The sequence below is a fragment of the Mercenaria mercenaria genome, chromosome 4, assembly GCF_021730395.1.
Source record: "Mercenaria mercenaria strain notata chromosome 4, MADL_Memer_1, whole genome shotgun sequence".
In the NCBI taxonomy this organism is placed as follows: domain Eukaryota; kingdom Metazoa; phylum Mollusca; class Bivalvia; order Venerida; family Veneridae; genus Mercenaria; species Mercenaria mercenaria.
In genome coordinates, this window is record NC_069364.1 from 47,904,595 (window position 1) to 47,928,417 (window position 23,823).

At 36.3% G+C, this 23,823-nt stretch overlaps 1 protein-coding gene across 2 annotated transcripts in view; it reads right to left on the reverse strand.

The window, feature by feature from the left end:
• Positions 1-321: 321 nt before the first annotated feature.
• LOC123551605 (AT-rich interactive domain-containing protein 2-like) overlaps positions 322-23,823 on the reverse strand; it is a 45,529-nt gene continuing 22,027 nt past the window's right edge. The window contains exons 14-20 of one of the 2 annotated variants that reach the window (XM_053541089.1): positions 23,111-23,245; positions 21,343-21,461; positions 14,817-17,874; positions 12,260-12,395; positions 11,751-11,924; positions 6,623-6,714; positions 322-4,013 (exon numbers count right to left, since the gene is read on the reverse strand). In XM_053541089.1, the coding sequence (XP_053397064.1) occupies positions 3,908-4,013; positions 6,623-6,714; positions 11,751-11,924; positions 12,260-12,395; positions 14,817-17,874; positions 21,343-21,461; positions 23,111-23,245 (3,820 nt within the window). In that variant the 3' untranslated portion in view covers positions 322-3,907. Of the gene's footprint in view, positions 4,014-6,622; positions 6,715-11,750; positions 11,925-12,259; positions 12,396-14,816; positions 18,052-21,342; positions 21,462-23,110; positions 23,246-23,823 lie in introns of both variants that reach the window. The other variant, XM_045340647.2, reaches the window with a different exon arrangement.

A 23,823-nucleotide genomic window follows, 5' to 3' on the forward strand; every position in this document is an offset into this window, starting at 1 on the left:
GTCATCTCTGATGATTTTGATAATGGTAAACGATAATCATAATGGTCCAGATGAACTTAATGCAAACAATTGTATTTGGAGTTAAAGACAAGATTTGCATGCACATTGGTAGGTTAACGTTCAGTGTTTAGTACAACTTCCACATACTGGTTATTTTCATCAAAACTTTAAACGTGGGTCACATGCATGCAGAGGTTACTGAAACTCCATTTGATAAGGGCATCAAACTCTGAACTCTCCATCTTTCAATTGGTGGCTTTGTGCTCTCCCTTGCCGAGGTAATTGCCATGGCTTCTTTGTTCATTAAAGCAAGATAACACATTTTTTTCATGTATATGCAATGATTGGTTTATTTTTCTAAATTTAGAAACATTTTTCATCATAACATCTATTCTACAAGAAATAAAACAATGAAATTTATGACATCTTGATAAATCATATCATATAGTAGACACAGACAATATCTGAGAGAATATGACATATTTCAGTTACACATAACACCCAATATTCATATAACAAGCACTCTGATCCTCACTGCTCAGTTACCCCAGGTCAACAGTAGCCAACTTTAAAAAAAAAAAAAAAAAATTTACAAAATGTACAAAGGCCCCATCTTCATAAATCTATATTTAAGAATAAAAAATTGCACAATCATCCGAAGCAATCTACAGAGCTTTTCTCAATGTGGTTTTATGACAAACATGGTAAGCTTCTCCCAGGGAAAATTTCATTTCTACATTTAATCAGCACTATAAACAATATCCCATCATGCACACCAAATTTAAAGACATATATATTTTTTTTATTTTCTGTATTGCACCTTCTTCAATACTTACACTTTTTTCATAATCATATATAAAAATATACTGGGGTAAATCTAAATATTTCAAGAGAATTTAGAAGGAAACTGGTATTAAAATTATACTGTTCGATTTCTAATTGAATTATCCAGGTCAAAAATCGAAATAAATACAGAGGTAGAGATTTCATACCTGGAGAAAAGATAGTAGAATTTTTCCCAAATGTCTTTAAAAATTCCTCGTGTGTCAAAATTAAGAACATTATAAAATTTTAACCATTTGTTTAAGCTAAATTTCTACACAGTGAACATATTTCAAAATCTTAACCTGCCTTTTATTAGGTAGGTCAGGTGAACTTGTGTATAGTGGTTACATACAGCTTAAAATATAGCATCTGGTTCTATAACTATTTCTCGTTCAATCAGCAATCTGCATTTGTGACGTTCCAATATATTTCCTACTGTATATATGAGCCGTGCCATGGAAAAACCAACATAGTGGCTCTGCGACCAGCATGGATCCAGACCAGCCTGCGCATCCGCGCAGTCTGGTCAGGATCCATGCTGTTCGCTAACAGTTTCTCTAATAGCAATAGGCTTTGAAAGCGAAGAGCATGGATCCTGACCAGACTTTGCGGATGCGCAGGCTGGTCTGGATCCATGCTGGTCGCAAAGCCACTATGTTGGTTTTCCCATGGCACGGCTCATATTCTGTATTGGACAATTCAACAATGCTGATTCTAATCTCCATGTAAATTGTGTTAATTTGTTCTCCTTTTACTGTGAAAAAAAAGCATAGAATAAAGATTATTTAACATTGTCCTGTCAATACAGTGTATATTTGGACTTGTACCCATCTGAAAACATTAAGACTCGCCTACTGGATTGTCCAGTATGTTTTTTGGAATGAGTACTCGTCTAGATATACTGGCGTAATGTACAGAACAATGTTGAATAATCTAATAATATACATAACTTAATTACAACATAAATATAAACTAATAACTTAATAATAAAAAAACTTTAAATTTTATTCTAAAAGAACTGTTGAGAATATTACAGGTAAAGATACACGTAAGATTTTTATATTTCAGTCAGTTCCTGCGGGGTCAAATTGCAACCATTGCCAGATAAATAGTATTCAATAGTATGATGTTACAGACATTTATAGTTATGTATAAGGATTAACTGTATGCCCCACACCCCATCAATGCTGAATACCAACCATTGATATGCGTAATAAAGACAGATCAGTTTAGAAAATTACCTTTTTAATATTTCATTCAATAATGTCGTTATTTTTTAAAACAAATTGCCATTTTGTCACATTCACATTTTACTCCTCACAATAGATTCACCTTCAATATAAAACCATTTGTTTTCTCCACGCAAATGTAATAATAAATAAGACAAAATATACATATTTGACAACTCTACAACATTCTGTATGTATAAAATGTACACAATTTACATCAAGACAAAATTTGAACACTTTGGGCATAACAGAATAAAGCATTGTTTCGTACTCTGATTAGATACACAGAATTTATGCAATAATAAAATCAAGAAAGAGGTGAAATAGTGAAGGGATACAGAATTGCACTCGTTAACAAGAATTCACTCAGAAGTTAGATGCACTGTCCAAAAGTCCTTATATCGGGCACTGCAAAAGGAGGAAGCTTCGAGTGTAGTTAAAAATAAAAGTAATTTCATTTTAATTCTAAACTTCTAATCCCATTTTTCGAGATAAAGTAATAACTATTTCTCCCAAGAGATAAAACATTTTATGGTGATTCGGCAAATGAAAATTTTCCTACAAAGTAATTCATTATTGCTTGACAAGACTAATTACAAGTGTAGCTAAATTTGATGTAGTAAATATTGTAGTATGCTCCTTGAGATCGTAGAAACAAAGCAAGTTTTATCTAAATTGCCTTCAATACTTATACCACACTGTTTCTTTTATATTCAACTTGTAGTTTTATCAACACTTTTTCACGACAGTAACAAGAATGGGGGGGGGGGCGAATATCAACAACAAGGATACAATTGACAAACATAAATAGACTGCTAGCCATGGTTTTGTATATGTGTAAGTAGCCATTTGGAAAAGAAAAACTACCCAGAAAATTTGAGAAAAAAGTCCCATATTTATAATCCAAACAACAACCCTCTATTATGTAATTTTGTAAGTGAAATAAAGAAAGCACCATAAATCAAGCACATGTTTTATTCATTTGCTAAGTTTTTTCTTCTGGGTGGGAGAGAGTTACTTCAAACCTTTGAAGTTCTACCCCACAGCTACTGCAAAAATGACAATTGAATCTCTACTCCAAATAAAGTAGGGCTCTGTGACAGGTACATGTATGGTTATATATAACACCAAGTAAAATGGTTTATTTTATTTCAGTCTCAAACTGCCAAAAACTGCAATGCAGAGTCCTGAATTGCGAAGGTCTTAATTCCAAATATCGTAATTTTTCCCCTATCAAAATATGTGTAAATTTCATATGAGAAACAAATGGATTTCCTGCAACAAAGTTAAAGCACTTCTGAATACAATTTCTTAAGCTCTGTATATTCAAATGAGACACATAGAAACAGCCCAGCACTGACTGCAAGTACTACTGTTGTATAGTCTTGCCCAAGTTTAATCCACAAACTAATGCATTTCACTGCTATCCTTTCTTAATAAATGCAAGAGTTATCAATGGTATATAAACTAATTCAAAATAGATTGCACATTTTACCTGAACTGAAATCTTACAAACTTTATTTTTGGTCTAAACATTATTTTTGGAAGTTAATTCAATGCAGTTTATCCATGCGTTTTCTGAATGTGTCCTTTTATATATGTGCTGTGGCAATCTCACAACCATGTCCACTGAGATGTAACATTAAAGCTTGGAGAAATACAAGCCTTTCCTATTTGTGTAGGAGACACCAGTCACAGTCTGGTATTTAGACTGGTTACACAGTCTGCCACTGTTTTCATTTGGGTTTTCAAACTGGTAATGGTCACAGTCTAGCAAAACTCAGACTGGATCACAAGCTGGTACAGGTTCATAACCTGGCATTGGTCACAGTCTAATATTAGGTTATGATGGGTCACTGGTCTTGAAGGATCTCATGAAGACATTTGGCAAGAGCTGTTGAAGACTCTACGGCACTCATACATGTATAGCTGATCACACGCTCATGTTTTCTCAGTAAACTGAAAAATAAGATATACATATATACGAAACAAAACACAAACCAATGAGTATTTATACAATCTGAAAAGGGATTTTCGAGATTTTTCTCTCAAAACTGGAAATTGTTTCCATAGGACATGGGTGCCCCCACATACTGTGCAATCCTCTATATAGCAAAAACTATCATTGGGCCATACCTACAGTAACAAGAGGACCATGATGGTCCTGAATCGCTCACCTATCCCCACATGACCCAGTGTTGAACTGAGTATGACGTCGTTATTTCTATTATTTGACATAGTGACCTAGTTTTTGAGCACATGTGACCTAGATATCATCAAGATAAAAAATTCTGACCAATTTTCATGAAGATCCATTGAAAAATATGGCCTCTAGAGAGGTCACAAGGTTTTTCTATTATTTGACCTAATGACCTAGTTTTTGAAGGCACGTGACCCACTTTTAAATTTGACCTAGATATCATCAAGGTGAACATTCTCACCAATTTTCATGAAGATCTCGTGAAAAATATGGCCTCTAGAGAGGTCACAACGTTTTTCTATTTTTCGACCTACTGACCTAGTTTTTGACCGCACATGACCCAGTTACGAACCTGACCTAGATATCATCAAGCTGAACATTCTCACCAATTTTCATGAAGATCCATTGAGAAATATGGCCTCTAGAGAGGTCACAAGGTTTTTCTTTTTTCAGATCTACTGACCTAGTTTTTGACCGCACGTGACCCAGTTTCAAACTTGACCTAGATATCATCAAGGTGAACATTCTGACCAAATTTCACGAAGATCCATGAAAAATATGGCCTCTAGAGAGGTCACAAGGTTTTTCTATTTTTAGATCTACTGACCTAGTTTTTAACCCCACATGACCCAGTTTCGAATTTGATCTAGATATCATCAAGGTAAACATTCTGACCAATTTTCATGAAGATCCATTGAAAAATATGGCCTCTAGAGAGGTCACAAGTTTTTTCTATTTTTTGACCTACTGACCTAGTTTTTGACCGCACGTGACCCAGTTTCGAACTTGACCTAGATATCATCAAGGTGAACATTCTAACCAATTTTCATGAAGATCCATTGAGAAATATGGCCTCTAGAGAGGTCACAAGGTTTTTCTATTTTTAGACCTACTGACCTAGTTTTTGATCCCACATGACCCAGTATCGAATTTGACCTAGATATCATCAAGGTGAACATTCTGACCAACATTCATGAGGATCTCATGAAAAATATGGCCTCTAGAGAGGTCACAAGGTTTTTCTATTTTTAGATCTACTGACCTAGTTTTTGATGGCACATGACCCAGTTTCGAACTTGACCTAGATATCATCAAGCTGAACATTCTGACCAATTTTCATGAAGATCCATTGAGAAATATGGCCTCTAGAGAGGTCACAAGCTTTTTCTATTTTTAGACCTAATAACCTAGTTTTTGACCCCACGTGACCCAGTTTCGAACTTGACCTAGATATCATCAAGGTGAACATTCTGACCAATATTCATGAAGATCTCATGAAAAATATGGCCTCTAGAGAGGTCACAAGGTTTTTCTATTTTTAGACCTTCTGACCTAGTTTTTGACCCCACATGACCCAGTTTCGAACTTGACCTAGATATCATCAAGCTGAACATTCTGACCAATTTTCATGAAGATCTTGTGAAATATATGGCTTCTAGAGAGGTCAAAAGGTTTTTCTATTTTTAGACCTACTGACCTAGTTTTTGATGGCACGTGACCCAGTTTCGAACTTGACCTAGATATCATCAAGGTGAACATTCTGACCAACTTTCATAAAGATCCCATGAAAAATGTGACCTCTAGAGTGGTCACAAGCAAAAGTTTACGGACGCACGCACGCACGGACGGACGGACGGACGACGGACGACGGACGCCGCGCGATCACAATAGCTCGCCTTGTCACTTTGTGACAGGTGAGCTAAAAATATTCACACAAAACAAATGCTTCCTTTATGGTCATCTGTACAATGTGAAAGTCTGAAACAAATGAGGCTAATAGTGTGGGAAAAGTTGGACACACCAGATTTTTGTCTATCTTCCATCTAGAAAAAAACTATTAAAGGGCCAAAATTGTGGTAAAATTGTCACAGAAAAAAATTCTTCCTTTATGATCAACTATACATCAAGATTGTTGATCTGTGAAAGTTTGAAGCATGTGGGAAGAGTTGGACACACAAGATTTTTCTCTATATTCCATATAGCAAAAACTATCAAAGGGCCATAACTGCAGTAAAAACAGCCACACAAAAAATCCTTTCTATATGGTCATCTGCGCATCAAGCTTGTTAATCTGTGAAAGTGAAGCAAATGGGGCTTATAGTGTGAGAGGAGTTGGACACACAAGATCTCAGGACGTACGTACCTTCGTACAGACAGCAGCAATGCCATATGCCCCAACATAAATGTGAGGGCATAAAAATAGAAGAAAAAAAATGTAATTTTGTAAAAGTCTACTCAATTATGAAGCATGGTCAGAACCTCTGAGGAGTTCAAACCAACCAATTCCTCAGAAGTGGCAGACACACAGTCCCCAAGAAAACTCCTGTTTGCAAAGTTAGGACCTATTCATAGTTGATAAAAAGTTTACCTTCTGCCAGCAGCTGAGTATTTAGCCAGGTTTCGCAAGATAAGAGCTGAGGTGAGACGTATATGCTTGGTGACTGGCCCTTCTCGTCCTTCCTGTTATGTATAAACAAAACCAATGTCTAGTGTAATGAATGCAATTTTAATCTAAAACTAAACTGACACTGCAGTGTGCCAAGTAGCTATTAAAGGATAAATTAACTGCTCAAATTCCAATTCTGAAGGGGAATAAAAGAAGTGAAACAAAAGTTTTACTAATACCAGGATGTCTTCTGTTTCTGCTTGGTTTAAAGTCACACTGAAAAATATGTCAAATGGCGAACCAGCAACCTTTTGTTAGCCAGATGGATAGCTTTGTTAAATGAAAAATTCTACATCTTGAGCCAAGTTTCAAATCCAAAGCAGTTGAAGTCAGAAAACTAAAAATCACTTGGCCAGAAATGCCTCTAAACAAGAGCTGTCTGTCGACAGTTGTATGACTATTCGAATTTCTGATGCAAGTATGGGTTTCAAAGCCATATATCAAACAGTTTAGACAAAATTTGGAATGGTATGGAATTTCTATGTCAAAAAGGGCCATAACTGCACCAAAATCCTTGTCCTAGTTATGTAGTCTTGCCTACATATGGAGACTACGATGGTAATCAAGAGGGTCATGATGACCCTGAATCGCTCACCTGAGTAATATGAGCAACACATTTCAAATGTCAAACTAATGCTAAAATATTAAGAAAGTCAGTAGGTCACATTCATAGTCAATGCAATTCAGTTTTATGATCGGTGTGCAAAACTGTACATGTCGTCCAAATTTCAAGGCTGTATCTTAACAAGAGGGCCAAGATGGCCCTAGGTCGCTCACCTAAGAAACACTCCATAACAGTGTAAAACATGTTTGACCTAGTGATTTCATGGAAACAAATATTCTGACCAATTTTCATTAAGATTGGACCAAAAAATTGGTCTCTTGCTATAAAACAAGCATTTTCTTAGATATGACCTAGTTTTTGACCCTAGATGACCCATGTTCAAACTCGACCTAGATTTTATCAAGGCAATCATTCTGACCAAAATTCATGAAGATCAACTGAAAAATACAGCCTCTATCACATACAGAAGTTTTTTCTTTGATTTGACCAAGTGACCTAGTTTTTGACCTCAGATGACCCATATTCAAATTTGACCTAGATTTCATTAAGGCAATCAACCTAACCAAATTTCATAAAAATCAATTGAAAAAAACAGTCTCTATCGCATACACAAGATTTTTCTTTAATTTGACCTAGTGACCTAGTTTTTGACCTCAGATAACCCATATTCAAAATCGACCTAGATTTCATCAAGGCAATAACTCTGACCAAATTTCATGAAGATCAATTGAAAAATACATCCTCTATTGCATACACAATGTTTTTCTTCGATTTGACCTAGTGACCTAGTTTTTGACCCCAAATGACCCATTTTCGAACTCGGCCTAGATTTTATCAAGGTAATCATTCTGGCTAAATTTCATGAAGATCAGTTGAAAAATACAGCCTCTATTGCATACACAAGGTTTTTCTTTGATTTGACCTAGTGACCTAGTTTTTGACCCCAGATGACCCATTTTCGAACTCGGTCTAAATTTCTTCAAGGTAATCATTCTGACCAAAATTCATGAAGATCAATTGAAAAATACAGCCTCATTCGCATACACAAAGTTTTTACGTGATATGACCTAGTGACCTAGTTTTTGACCCCAGATGACCCATTTTCGAACTCGGCCTAGATTGCATCAAGGTAATCATTCTGACCAAAATTCATGAAGATCAATTGAAAAATACAGCCTCTATCGCATACACAAGGTTTTTCTTTGTTTTGACCTAGTGACCTAGTTTTTGACCCGAGATGACCCATTTTCGAACTCGGCCTAGATTTCTTCAAGGTTATCATTCTGACCAATATTCATGAAGATTAATTGAAAAATACCGCCTCTATCGCATACACAAGGTTTTTCTTTGATTTGACCTAGTGACCTAGTTTTTGACCCGAGATGACCCATTTTCGAACTCGGCCTAGATTTCATCAAAATTATCATTCTGACCAATATTCATGAAGATTAAATGAAAAATACAGCCTCTATCGCATACACAAGGTTTTTCTTTGTTTTGACCTAGTGACCTAGTTTTTGACCCGAGATGACCCATTTTCGAACTCCGCCTAGATTTCATCAAGGTTATCATTCTGACCAATATTCATGAAGATTAATTGAAAAATACAGCCTCTATCGCATACACAAGCTAAATGTTGACAGACGACGGACGACAGACGATGGACGACGGACGCCGGACATCAAGCGATCAGAAAAACTCAAGCTAAAAAACAAGAAAGTAGGTCAGCAGGTCAAGGCCACAGTCAAGTGACATCATAATACTTAGGGTCATCAGGTAATTATTATTAAACAGTCTTGGAAATAGGATTAGATCATTTTTCATGTATTTTTTCCTATATAACTCATATAGCCTCTTTTAACCCCAGGGGGATAATTTGAAAAATTTTGGTAGAGTACTACTAGGCAATGCTACATACCAAATATCAAAAGCTTAAGTCGTGTGGTTGGAGACAAGAAGATTTTTAAAGCTTTTTCTTATGTAAGTCTATATAAAACATGGGACCTCCAAGGCAGGGCCTCTTTTCACCCCAGGTGTACAATTTGAACAATTCTGGTTGAGGACCACAAGACAATGCTGCAAACCAAATATCAAAGGCTTAAGTCATGTGGTTTCAGACAAGAAGATTTTTAAACTTTTTTTCATATATAAGTCAATGTAAAACTTGGGACCCCCGGTGTGGGGCCATATTTGACCCTAGGGGGATAATTTGAACAGTCTTGGTAGAGGACCACTAGATGATGCACCATACCAAATATCAAAGCCCTAACCTTGTGGTTTTGTACAAAAAGATTTTCAAAATTTTACCTATATGTCTTTATAAACTACGTGACCCCTGGGACGCGGCCATATTTGACCCTAGGGGGATAATTTGAACAATTTTGGTAGAGGACCACTAGATGATGCTACACACCAGATATCAAAGCCCTAGGCCTTGTGGTTTTGTACAAGAAAATTTTCAAAGTTTTCCCATTATAAGTCTTTGTAAAACTTGGGACCCCTGGGGTGGGGCCATATTTGCCCCTAGGGGGATAATTTGAACAATCTTGGTAGAGGACCACTAGATGATGCAACATACCAAATATCAAAGCCCTAGGCCTTGTGGTTTTGTACAAGAAGATTTTCAAAGTTTTCCCTATATAAGTCTATATAAACTATGTGACCCCCAGGGCGGGGCCATATTTGACCCTAGGGGGATTATTTGAACAATTTTGGTAGAGGACCATAGATGATGCTACACACCAGATATCAAAGCCCTAGGTCCTGTGGTTTTGGACAAGAAGATTTTTAAAGTTTTTCCTTTTGGTTGACGTGGCAACCAGAGTTCTGCATGGAATTCAATTCTTTGAACAATTTTGAAACAGGGTTCATACAGCCAGACTGACAAAAAATTCAAGGGGTTTTCAAGGAGTTTTCAAGGACTTTTATTACGTTTTCAAGGATAAGCAAAAAATTGAACAAGCACTTATTACACAAGAAATGACTGGCATACAATTGGTGAACACTTCTTATATCCAAAATGACTATCACGTGATTTAAATTTTTCTAAAAAGTTCCAATTTGCAATTGATCAACATTTTATCACACACAAAATGACTGGCGAACAATTGATCAACACTTCTTACATCAACAGCGACTTATCATGTCATATAAGACCAAGTTTTAGGTGCCTCTAGCTGCTGGGGGCAAAGGTGGAATAGTAAACACAATAAGAGTGGCCATGGGTGACTCTCGATCAGGTACATTTTTCTTGTGCTTCTCAGACTTGACATGCGATTTCAGCGCCGATTCACCCATTGAACTAATGTCAATAACTTTGTTACAATATTTGCACATGGCTTTCCGTTTGTTTTCGTGCTCGACCAGCCATGGATAGGATACAAGCCACTTTTTGTTGAAAATACACAACATTTTCTTCAATATCGGTAACGGAAATGGTGTCTGTAATTTTTACACGTCGTAATTTTCCTAGTCCCAGTCTGTTTAAAACCCGTATCGTACGATACACATAGGTTATGTAGACATAAAACAAAGTGTCTTTTACAATCTATTTTTATTAAGCTGACCAAAATTTCTGAAGAAGGAAATTCAAGGACTTTTATCATAAAATCAAGCACTTTTCAAGCAGTTTTCAAGGCAAGAATGAATTCAAGGAGTTTTAAGGAGGTTTTTGCAAATTCAAGCACTTTTCATCTAGCAGCTTGAAATTCAAGGAGTTTTCAAGTCTGTGCGAACCCTGTGAAAGGGGGCCACCCAAGGATCATTCCTGTGAAGTTTGGTGTAATTCTGCCCATAGGTTTTCAAGAAGAAGATTTTTTTAGAAAATGCTGATGGACAGACGATGCACAACAGACGCCGGACATTGACCGGTCACAAAAAGTGGTCAAATTTTCAAAGCCATATGTCAAACAGCCTAAAAAAAGGCCAAAATTAAGCCAATATCTTTGACATGGTTGCATGCCGAGATCATGAGATCTTTGAACAAGTATTCAAAGTTTCAAAGCCACGTCAAAAAATATTCACAAAACGCGGACTTGTATGAAAACTGAACCAATTTCCAAGTCTAAAAATACATGACAGATTTATGAACTCTTGCCTACAGATAGAGACTGTTATAGCAAACAAGTTTCAAAGTCATATGTCAAACAGTTTACACAAAATATGAACTGGTACGAAAAACTTGATCAAGATTTGTGTGTTAAAAGGGGCTATTATTCAGACAAAATCCTTGATGGAGTTATGTACTCTTGCCTAAAACTGGACATGACGATGGTACACAAGTACTTAAAGTTTCAAAGCTATATGTCAAAAGTTTTTCGAAGCTATATGTCATAAGGTTTTGTCAAAATGTGGACTGTAACGAAAAACTTTACCAAGTTGCCAAACCGACGCCATAGTGAGTAGGATAGCTTTCCTTATTGTTCGAATAGTCAAACCAAAAAGGATGTAAAAGGTGAAGACAGGAACAACCTCTGCAAAACTTACCATGAATTCTGGATATGGCGGTTTAGGTAGGAATCTCTTAATGGCCTGATTAGCTGCATCGTTAGGATAAACCATAGCAGGAATGGTAGGGGCTGCAATCTTTTGACCTGTCTGGAACGACTGTAGTCTGCGCTGTGCTGCCACACGGAGAGAACTTTCAGAACAATGATGGTCCTAAAGGACAAAGAATTATTACTATTATTCTTACTAATTTTCCTATTTGAATGGTTACATAGTTTATACTCCTTTTCAATTTCACATTAGGTTGACCTAAAGCCAATAATGAATCATTTTTCATTATGGCTGATTCATACAAGCGGACATGAGGATCTCTAGAATAGACACACCGAGGTCAAAGACATTATCACATTTGCCACATTCATACCAGGAACTTGAAAGGCTACTTGCATCTTTAAAGGATCAAACTTCTGACCTCTAGACTTAGTCTTTCACTCCTCATTTAGCTAGATTTGACTTCTTAAGTAAATATCAATGAACAAAGTGTATACCTGTACATGAGTGAAGAGTGACCATCGTTTCCTGACCAACGTTTCACAACCTTCCCATTTGCACAACCCGTCATATTCCGTCTTCAAATGGGCACTACACACATGATGAAACACGCTTCGAGCATTGTCGAAACACCTAGTTGAACAAAATTTATGTATTAATATCCGGGTAATACTATTAGTATAGGTCAACTGTAATAAATTCCTTCAAAATACAACAGTAATGATAAATTCTAAGTTTTTCTCTCTCACTCCGTTGTTTTAACCCTCATCATGCTGGACACGATTGATTCTGCTTTTGTGACCAGCGCAGATCACGATCAGCCTGCACATCAAGATCTGCACTGTTTGCCATTCAGTCAGTATCTTTTTGGTAAGCACCCCTTTAAACAGTTATTGGTACTGTCCAAATTGAAAGATGGACAAGTTCATTATAGAAATTTAGCAGGGTAAGGGTTAAAATGAACAAAGAACAAAATGTGGTAATCTAAGTTCTAACAAAAGACATACTCAACATTGCATTAATATGACCTCTGTAAAACAAAAGCAGAACATGGAGCTATGCCCCCGGTGGCAGCCTTGTCGATACAAAGCAACCTAAGTCCAAAATGAGGTCAAGGTCAAACTGAGGTCAGGTGATGTCTGAAGATGAGGAATGGTCAAGGTCAAGGTCAAACTGAGGTCAGGTGATGTCTGAAGATGAGGAATGGTCACAGGTTACATCTGCATTAGTATCAAGTCATTCTAGTAAGGGGTATTGATGCTAGACGAAATGGTCCCATTTGATTAACCTCGTACGGACGGACAAACAGACGAACGAACGAACTAACGGATTGGACAATCACTATATGCCTCCCGCATCAGTAGACGCCGGGGGCATAAAAATTCAAGGAAGATCTATGCTTTGTGAACATCATACTTTCTTTCAATGTCCTCTGTAATTGTATGAAGATTTTACAAAATACCTTACATAGTCTTAAAGTTATGGCCTGAACAAGGTGTTAATAAACTGACAAACAGGCAAAACTGATGTGCAGATTGATTACTATAGAGCTTCCGCCAAAAGGCAGAAGTCTGAAAAAATCTCAGAGTAGTCAGTATACTACCATACCTTGAGATATTTTGGATATGGTTTATACAAAATTGGTTTAATACGCTATTCCTTCTGAACGGTGAAAACTTGGAATATCAAAAATAGGAAAAGATGTAAGTATATACAGTTATTTATCTAAATTAATCAGCCAAGGAAAGTGACTATTAACCTTTATCAGGAAACTATGGACAGATCCAAAGTCGGGGTTAATAGTTATGTATAAAGGGTCAATTGTCATTTTCTGAGCTAATAATTTCAATCTACTCACTACCGTAGTCATTATATATTGAACAGCAATAACAGTTACAAAGGAATAAGGTGTTACACTGTTCAACACCACAGTGTTTTTATTATACTGAACAGCAATATAAGGAGTTGCAAAGGAAGGTTTTAAATTGTTCAGCCCTAAAGGCTTTTTTGCACATTGCAAGGTAGCGGTTTATATCATTTTGTTTCAAGTTAGAATGCAGATGCTGACAATTTTCATAATTTGAGTAATTCAAGGTTCCAGAGAGACGATCCATTTGGTTATCCAAATTACAGGGGATATGCCAATAAACATTCTGACAACATTTTGTCAATTTTCACAATGCTGAGTAGTTTAAGGACCAAACACCAAACTTGGGATGATACGGCTGGTAATCGAACTTTGCAAAGATATTGTTTTGTTTGTTTTGGGTTAAACACCATTTTTCAACAGTATTTTAGATATGTAATGGCCGGCACTTAATCTACCAGTATTCCTGGATTCTGTACCAATACAAACCTGTTCCCCACAAGTAACTGCCAATTTCTCCACATGAATAAGAGGTGGAGGACGAATTATTTCAGACAAATGATTTCAGACACAATGTCTTTTATCCAATTGTTACAGAGAGCATACGCCTCCCTCGGGTTCAAACTCACGACCAGTAGATCTGTGCTTTCCCTACTGAACTAAGCGAGTGGGTTACAGAGATATTGTGACCAAGTTTGGTGGACAATGTATAAAAACTGCACATGAGAGGCCATTGGTGTGTTTAGTGGTATTTATTTAACTGAATTTAAAGAAAATGTCAAACAATTTTATCTAAAGACTTGCAAGCTTTCACAAGTCTGCAATTTTACATGCAAGTGACTAGACTAGTTGGCAGGACAACAAAAGTATGGACTATTGAATCGTTGCCCGGATAGATAAGGATTAAACTGGGTAAGTGATCAACGGCTCATATTCTGGGGCTGTTGGGTCATTTGTGAACAAATATGAAGTCTATAGCTCATTTTGTTGGACCTCTTTCATTCAGTTTTCAACCAATTACATTATAGGATTCATAATGATGTATAATAATTAATTGTGAAATATGTATAATGGCAAATTTGCATAAGCAAAGATAAAACAACAATTCCAAAATATCCCAAAGTAAGGTACCCAAAGCTATTTACTTATAAGAAAACCTAATCCAGACAGAAGAAAATGTAACTTACTGTTTGCACTGAGTCCATTCACACATGTATTCTGGCAGTGAAGATGCTGAAGCTGCAGGTGATGTTGCTGACGATGGCCGAGAGTCCGTTGAACCACTACCTCCAGACTTACTCCGACTTCGCTTCTTTGATTTCGTCTTTTTACTATCACTACATTTAGGACTGGAGAGTGGTTTTTTAGAATCTTTATGGCTAGTTTTTGACTGTGAGATAGCAATGGAATGTTTATCACTAACAATGGAATCTGAATTAGCTGTTGATGAAGTGGTACTATCACAACTCAACTCTCCGTCCCGAGCCGATTCCGGAGTCGGGATGTGCCGAGAACTGCACACATTAATTTGATTTCCTAATGAGCTTTTGGATGAAATGATAGCATTGTTCGTAAATGTGATGGGTATGGTATTATTATTGATTTGAACAGTCATTATATTGCCATACATGGTATTTGGTATGATTTGTTTCACAACAGCTGTTACACTGGTCGGTTCAGGGTCTGGCATTTCACAGTCACTTGGCTGAATATCATTTTCTAGAATACTGCGCGCTAGTATATCTCCATCAGTCACAGTTTTATCTTCTTTATTCTCAACACTGTCACTTTTTACACTCTGATCATTACTGTCTTCACTGCTCTTATCAATTTTACTATCAATCATACTTTGTGCTAGAATATCTTCACCTTTATCCACAACTGACTGTTCACAAGTATCATCAGCTTTCTCTGTACTATTTTCAGTTTCAGTTTTGGATTCATCTTGTTTAGGAGTAATTTTATGATTCACAACTCCATTCATTCTGAGAATTTTATCTACAGTTTTGTTATCTATATCTTCCTCATTAATTCCATTGACTAGTTTTGTGGTTTCTCCCCCATTTACTAAACCAGGGGAAGGCACTGATGGGCACTCAGGAGAGCTTAAGTCACCATTCAGTAATGGCTTACTAACACCATTTTCTATGCCATTTTGTAAAACACTAGAATCATTTTCAGACGATTTATCTGTGATGGATGAACCATTATGACTAACTACAGAAGTTTTTGAGATGGTTTGAGATTCAGATGTAACACTATCCTGACTGTCTTCACCAGGTGGAAGATCATTATCCTCACCTGAACTAGCAGTTTTCACTGAGCTTGGATTTTCTGTCTGGCACAACATAACATTCACATTTCCTTCTAAACTATCCTCATCTGTAGAACTCACTTTGAATTCCACATCTTTTAAGAGATTCTCAACTGCCATTCTTGCTTCAAAATCCTGTTCAAGCAAGCCATTTTCAGACACAATAGGAACATTTATTGGGGTTTCTGATCGGAACTTCGCAATCAATTCTGCATCAGAAACTAATGCCTCTTTCTCTACACTACTTTCTTTATAATCACCATTTAGAACACTTTCTCCATTATCTGAAATCTGATCAGTCAACATTTCATCATTCCCAACAATCACTTCACTACTCTCATTAATATCCAATGATTCTTCAGTACATTCAGTTGATACATTTTCAACAATGTCATTTTCATCCACTTCTCCTGAATGTTCCATTTGTTCCAGCTGTTCAACAGCCATGGCTGCTTCATCAGACTCATAAACCTCAGTTGTGCTATTCACATTTTCATACTGAACCTGTTCACTATTCACTTGGTATTTCTGTTCAAACATTAATTCATTTCCATCATTTTCTATCATGACGGGCTCTTCTTGAGACTCTGCACTATCAACTGATTCTTCCATTATTGAACCCACTGCAGATTCTATTTCTGCCACAGCATCACTTGAGGAGAGATCTAACTTTGATTCAGATTCCAAATTACTTGCAGAATTGTTTGAATTTTCAACACTGGACGGTTTCTTAGAATCAATTTCACTAGGATTGTTTTTAACTTTTTGGGCATCACTGACCACTTCTCCAAAAACACCAATGTCTGCAGGATTTTGAGATTGCTGACCATTTGAAAGTGTGAAAGTTACTGATGACTGACTAGCACTTACAGAATACATGGCTCCTATTGATGAATTCACTGATACTGGTGACGATGATGTTGTGATGACGGTTGATGATGCTGATGACAATGATGATGACATTTGTAATGGAATTTGAGATGTCTGCTGATCAGCTGTCAAATTTGGTTGAACCATGACTTGCTGGGTGACGAACTGAGAATTAGGCATTGATTGAGACTGGATTACTGGTTGTTGTGTCATAAACTGATGCTGTGATACCACCATGGGTTGCTGCGAGACTACCATCGGTTGCTGAGATACCATGACCTGTGGCTGGGTAAGAATTTGTTGTTGTGGTGCAACCATCACTGGCTGCGGCTGAGCAACAATCTGCGTGTTGAGACTAGAAGCAGGGATTTGACCTTGAACATAAACATCACCTGGTTGAACCACAAATGTTTGTACTTGTGATGTTGGTTGAGACTGAATGTATGTTTGACCACTAGTCTGTACTGTACTGCTAGGTGCAGCATATTGAATGTATGTTGTTTGGGTTTGAGGGAAACCAGTTTGGTACTGTATTGTCTGCCCATCACCTCCAGCCCCCAAATCCACATTAACCATTCCTTGAACTGGTTGCTGTATTATTACATTACCCTGACGTATTTTCTGAGCTAACAATGTTTTCACCATAACTTTCGCCTCTGGATTTTGTGAATCTACAGTCTGATAGACAACATCTTGTGTAGTAAACTGAACATTTTGCAGGACTGGTTGTTGCACCAAAGTTTGCTGACTGATATTACCCTGTGTCATCCTCGGCACAATATTTGGCAGACTGCCTGGTGTGTTTTGCTCAGGACGCGGAAGTATTGGAGCATTTTTCTTGCTGCTTCCCTTGCGCTTAACAATTTGCTTTGACTTGGAGGATGTTGGTGTATTGACAACAGTGTTGGTTTGCGCATTGTCTTGGTTCGAGACTAACCCTGAAGCTAGGATTCCACCTGTGTTGGCATATGTAGGCAAAGTGACTGTATTGCCCGAGAGGTTCTGTACGGGGGTTGGTATCGGGTTCACTTGTCTCTGCACCACCTGCTGGCCTGGAACACCTGGGTTAAAGAGTGGAGGACGTGGCATAACAGGGGGTCTTACTGGCATTGACATGACTGGCTTTGGTAAAGGCGAAGCCAGCCGTTGAGCCAAGTTAGGTGAACGTACAGCACTGCTGAGAGGTGTAACTGAAGGGACACTGGGAGGTATACTCACACTACAGGCAGGTTTTGTAACTGAAAACATAGCAAAGAAACACACTCTAACACAACATCCAAGCAAAAATAAAAGCAAACACTAAACTAATTTCGCATAAATTGACTGACTACAAATAAAATAAACATTGTTATTAAAAGGATCCTTGCAGGAATGCAAAATTTTTTTTGAATACTTTCTTGCTTCATGTCTTTAAAATTAAGACACATGAAATATGTGAAAATGGATACCTTTAGTTTTCTCCATAAGAATTCCTTTTAATTGAAGTTCATTGTATTTCAAGTCAACACAAGATTCCCACATGTAAAAACAACAACTTACATAACCCTTCATATCTAACAAATAAAAGATACGTTATGTCTTTTCAAACTGAATTTATCAAAGATGAATGAAATAAATGTGAGGCAGCCGCTCTCTTGAGCACTTTGTCAAATTTATTCAACGAGTTTATTAAATTCAATGTGGAAAGACACCAATGTAATACAGTGCTTTATAGTACAGAGGATAGCTTACAAAGTTTATGCTCTTTTCAAATCAAGGAAAATAAATCCAGTGATTCATTTTGAAATTGACTTTTGCGAGTCCTTGGGACTCATATATTTTGAAACAATGAGTCCCAAGCCAAAAAAAATGAGTCCCAAAGATTTCGAATCATTAAATACCAGCTTTTGGTAAAAACAAGAGATTTCTTCACCTGTACACCTTATTCAAGTATAAAAGAATTAATTTACATTTTTATATGTTTAATTCCTCTAGAGATGAAACATTACTGACTAGAAAAAGTTCAAATGACTAGTTTCAAAGGTTTAAAACTATGTTGAAAAGGCTTTTCCAGTTTTAACATCTGACGTGTGGCAGTTGTATGATATATCTGTTTTCACCTAGTCTTCAGTGCATATTAATTGTGAAAATAAGAGTATCATTGGAGTAGTTTTCACCAGTGCTCATGGATAGACTCGGTGAAACCATGCCTGCTATCTTATGTCACCAGTACTAGGTAGTACTAGTAGCAGTACAACAATGGTAGCAAAATGTATGTACGCGCTGCCGATTTTCCCCCAAAAAACCCGCTAAACTCCATTGGTTCGGATACAATTTGGTCTTTTTTATTTTTGGAGGCATCATGTTAATATCCGGGGATTTGACAAACACAGCTTTCAATCGCGTGTATGAAACGCTTTAATTAATTGGTCAAGCGACGTAAATTATCCAATCTGAGCACGTTTTACAAAATAGGCCGTACGGACATACATTTTGCTACTGGTGACTCATACTGCTACTACCGAGTAATATTATCCTCTGCCCGAATTTGTTGCCTACTGAGGACGCACAATTATGGATTGTAAGCATCCTCCAGAAATAATGTGCATATTTGACGCAGGACGCAGGGCAAAATGAATCACTGTAAATCTTAGTCCAGTAACTTTTTTGATATACATCAGAAGCAAAATGTATATTCTATTCAAAACATCAAGATTTTATCACATCACAATTTCATGTGATATTTCTTTCCCTGCAATCGTTTTCTCATGTGCTGATTTAGTCAGTACAGGATAGCTTTGGCTATTTTCAATTATTTAGTGACAAATACTCCATCTAAACAAACATCTGAAATAATTTTACTATGAATTAGAAGAAGCAGTTATACGCTTTCGAAACAGCCATCTTATTAAATTTCTATCAAAAGAATTCAACTCACTGCTGCTGATTTATTCAGTACAGGATAGATTTGAATTTCATCAAATTACATGTCAACAGTAACACAAAATACAAATATATAAAATGTACCTCAGTCTACAAACAAGCAGATCAACAAGATGGAAATTTCTACAATAATGCAAGACCAAAAACAAAAATATTCTACCTATATCCTCTATACCCCAAAATCTCCTATACCCTAAAGCACTGTATTCCTTTTATCATATGTTAGCTTTTCCTGCTGAAACACCAAATTTTCTTCTTTTATTACACAAAATCAATTCTCCTATAGCTAAAATTGTGGTAACCTCAATTCTATTACTACAATATTTATATTCATCCCTAGATATAAAACTTTTGCTAACAAAAATATGCAAATAATCTGAACTGATAGGTAACGCCTCTTTTCCCAGAATTTTTCCAGAATTTTCGTAAGACAATTCAGGCCAGAAATAAATCTGTATGATTTTTACATCCTTTACAGACCTTTGTAAAATGACGAGTAATTGATTTTAGTTTCATGCAGAACTTGTCAAAAATTTTAATATATTTTTGAGACAGGAGAAGAGGCATGTCAACAACATTATTCACTGACGATAAAAGTTTAAAAGCATGCAATAAATCATTCAATAGGGCTTTCATTGATTTCAGCAATGCATTCATAGGCCATATGAGAAAAAAAATCATTGCATCGTCTTTAACTACACTAGTGCTTTTCTTAGTAGTATTTCCCAGCAGATACTGGCCATCATGCATGTTGCAAAATTTTTTTTTTTTGAAAGACTGGTCTATTTGCATTCTTTGAAAACATTCTTGGAACATGCACCAGTAGGAAGATCTGCTTTTACTACCCCTATAAAACTCCCCAGAAACGTGACAATACAAACAAATTCATCTCAAAAGATTGAAAAATACTGAAGAAAATTTTCTGCTCTATGAATCATTTATTTGTCCTTTTTTTCTTTCTTTTCTTCTTTTCATTTCACCGATATCAAAAATTCACTGACATATCATCAACTTGACGATATCTTCAAAACATAACTACCCTGATTTACAATGACAGCCCTATCATTCGTATGTATTAAGGACACAATATGCATGCAAGTCAAACTAAAACTGGACAAGTGAGCAATATATTCACAAATATCATCTTAATTTTGAGGTAAAAGACTCCGAGAATTTATGTTTCCATGAAATTTTATGCCAATGAAATCAAAGCAGAAAACGTTATTTTGTAATAATATTTTCATACATATTAATGTTGTGTATGAGGTTTGTGAATACATAACTATTTTTTCTACAGGAAAACCATCTCAGCATTTTATCTGATTATTTCATCATTGGGAAAACTCAGAAATATTTATATGTAAGTATATATATCATGTTTCATAAAAATATAACTCTTCAAAAATAAAATTCTTTTGTGGTGACTTTCAGCTTATGTTGAGCATATATATACCACTGTATTAACCTCTATTAGGGTGCCATTCTATGTACGAACATATCCATTACTACAGCACACTGGTCTATTTTTCTAAGATTTTTGTTTGAAACATGTTGTGCATGTTATTGTTATATAAAGTGATATATAACGATGAAAGTAGAGCACATACCTGGACAAGAGATAGAGAAAGGGAGTTGCTGAGCTCGTTTTCTGATACCCAGTACACACATCTCCCTGCTCCCACCTTCCTTTACTGCCATAGCACTGCTTGTCTTTGGGAATACAGTTCTAAAATACACAAATACTCATTAAAATCAATCCATTACAGTTAAGTATATTTATTATATTCATTACTAAAGACTCCTTGTATCAATGGCAGGTCCATAGTTTACGCTACAAGACTGCTTAAGTGCTCATACTCATCTCTATAATTTGCTGGGCTTAAGTCAAAACATACAATGATGAAAATGTATTTCTGATGTCAAGCAACAAAACACTTAATGGCTTGCCCATCTATAGTCGAAACTATATAGCCTCAGTGTCAAAACCTAAAGCAATAGTTTTGACTACTGCAATCAGCAAGCTATTCAGAAAGTTTATAATACCATACATACTTCTCAACAAATGATTTTATTCTTACCGCAATCAACACAAGACTCTCAAAGTAGGTCACAGCAATAAATAAAGTAACCTCAACTAGAACATTTCTCTATTACTGTAATTGGCAAATATCAAATTCTGGACAGTTGAATGTAACAATAACTCCTAGATGTGTTCAACTAAATTGCTTTTAAAGCATGTACAGACAGAATGAAAACAGGGGTGTGGAATCCCCATGTCCGACTCGCGACTTTTTGACGGCGGACAAGTGAGTTTTCGCATTCCGTTTGTCCGCGGACAAGCACAAATTTTCTGGTTTGAAATAATAAAAAGGAAACAATAATTTAGAAATGCTGAACAGTGCTTCAAGTTTATGGAGTTAATAAAAGAATTTGACGTACAAAACGGATGTTTCACCCGCCGGGGGCCTTTCGATTTCTCCAGTTTTGGGAAAACCATACTGCGTCTAAATTTAGTATCTCTTTCTTGCGTTTTGATTGGTTCCCTGTCACGATCTCGCGTGATTATTTCACACGATAACTCGGCGAATAGAAACCGGAAACGTTATACAAAGTTTTGGACAAATTCGTTGTTACAACCTCGTCTGCCAACAAAAATGGAAGTCAACAGTCAAAGTACAAAGAGCTCGCTAGTAAGAGTCAGGAAGTTTCATGTTTTCTAACTGTTACAGTCAGAAAGTTTCATGCTTTCTCACATGATTTCGCATGGCATGATGGGCAGTCTTCCAGGTATTTCTGTTAAATGTTCAACGACCTCGCGGACTAACACAAGCTAATGTGTCGAAAGCTTAATTTTTGAAACAGCTACAGTATTACACTTTATTATGTTTGCTTTTGTTAATACTTGTAGATTATTGTCCAAAATAAAGAATTATTTACATGCTTAAATGTTGAAAATCCGGGCAGGTAAGTTTTGACTGCGGACAAGTAGATTTTTCAGTCTCATTTGTCCGTGGACAAGTGAAAAATATTGGGATTTCCACACCCCTGGAAAATATTTGAAAAATTCTGTTTTTCTGTTTGAGGCCATATTTCAGTTATGTAAACGGCGGGCAGTTAACATGTGTTCTTGGACTCTGTACGAGTATTAACCTGTTCTTCACAACTAACCACCAACTTCCCCAAATGAATTGGCTGCAAAGACATAATGTCTTCCATCAATCATCATGGAGAACATACACCTCACCCTTAGATCAAACTCGTGACCACACAATCCATACAACTGCACTCTCCCTATTGAGTTCAGCAGGCAATACAGGTACCTACAGACTGTCATAACATAAATATTACAAAATAAGACAACTGTTTATTACTTACTTGAGACACTTAAGAAAATCTTGAGATACCAGTGGTTGGTTGAGCTGGAATCTCTTACAGAAACTGAGATATTCTTTGTACATAGATATGTGTGTGGTTACCGATGACTCGTACACCTCATAGTTAGCCTTCATCCTGAAAACAAAATTTAAGAATTCCAGAATTCCACTTCATTTTACGAGGTTCATATAAAACATTGAAGACAAATTCGAAGCACTTCCAAGTGTAATTTCTTTGTACATATTCAAGGATTATTTTTCTTGAAATGGCCTCTTGAAATCTTAGTCCCAAAATTGAGGTAAAGTAAAAAATGCATACCTAACAATATTTTCCTTCAAATCATCATTTTTTCTACTTCTATTTACAATCCATTCTTTCCATAAAACAAGTTCAATCCCAATCTTGGTCTTAATATAAGCTATCTATAGGCCAAGTTTCATTTCAATATCTCCATCAAAACTTAAGTTACCGAGTCAAAATGATAAGTGCTACTGAGTCTATCCGCATGGCCATCCAGACAATGATGTACCAAATTATAAAAAAATATTTTTTGAAAACCTGGTTAAAAATCAAGTAGAAGTTTTTCATTTTCAAACACATCATTAATACAGCTGTATCAGTCTCTTAAAGTTGAAGCATATTTTTGTTTTCTCCAAAGATATTTCCTTTAAGCCTTATCATGCTGGACATCACTATCAGTCTGCTCATCTGTG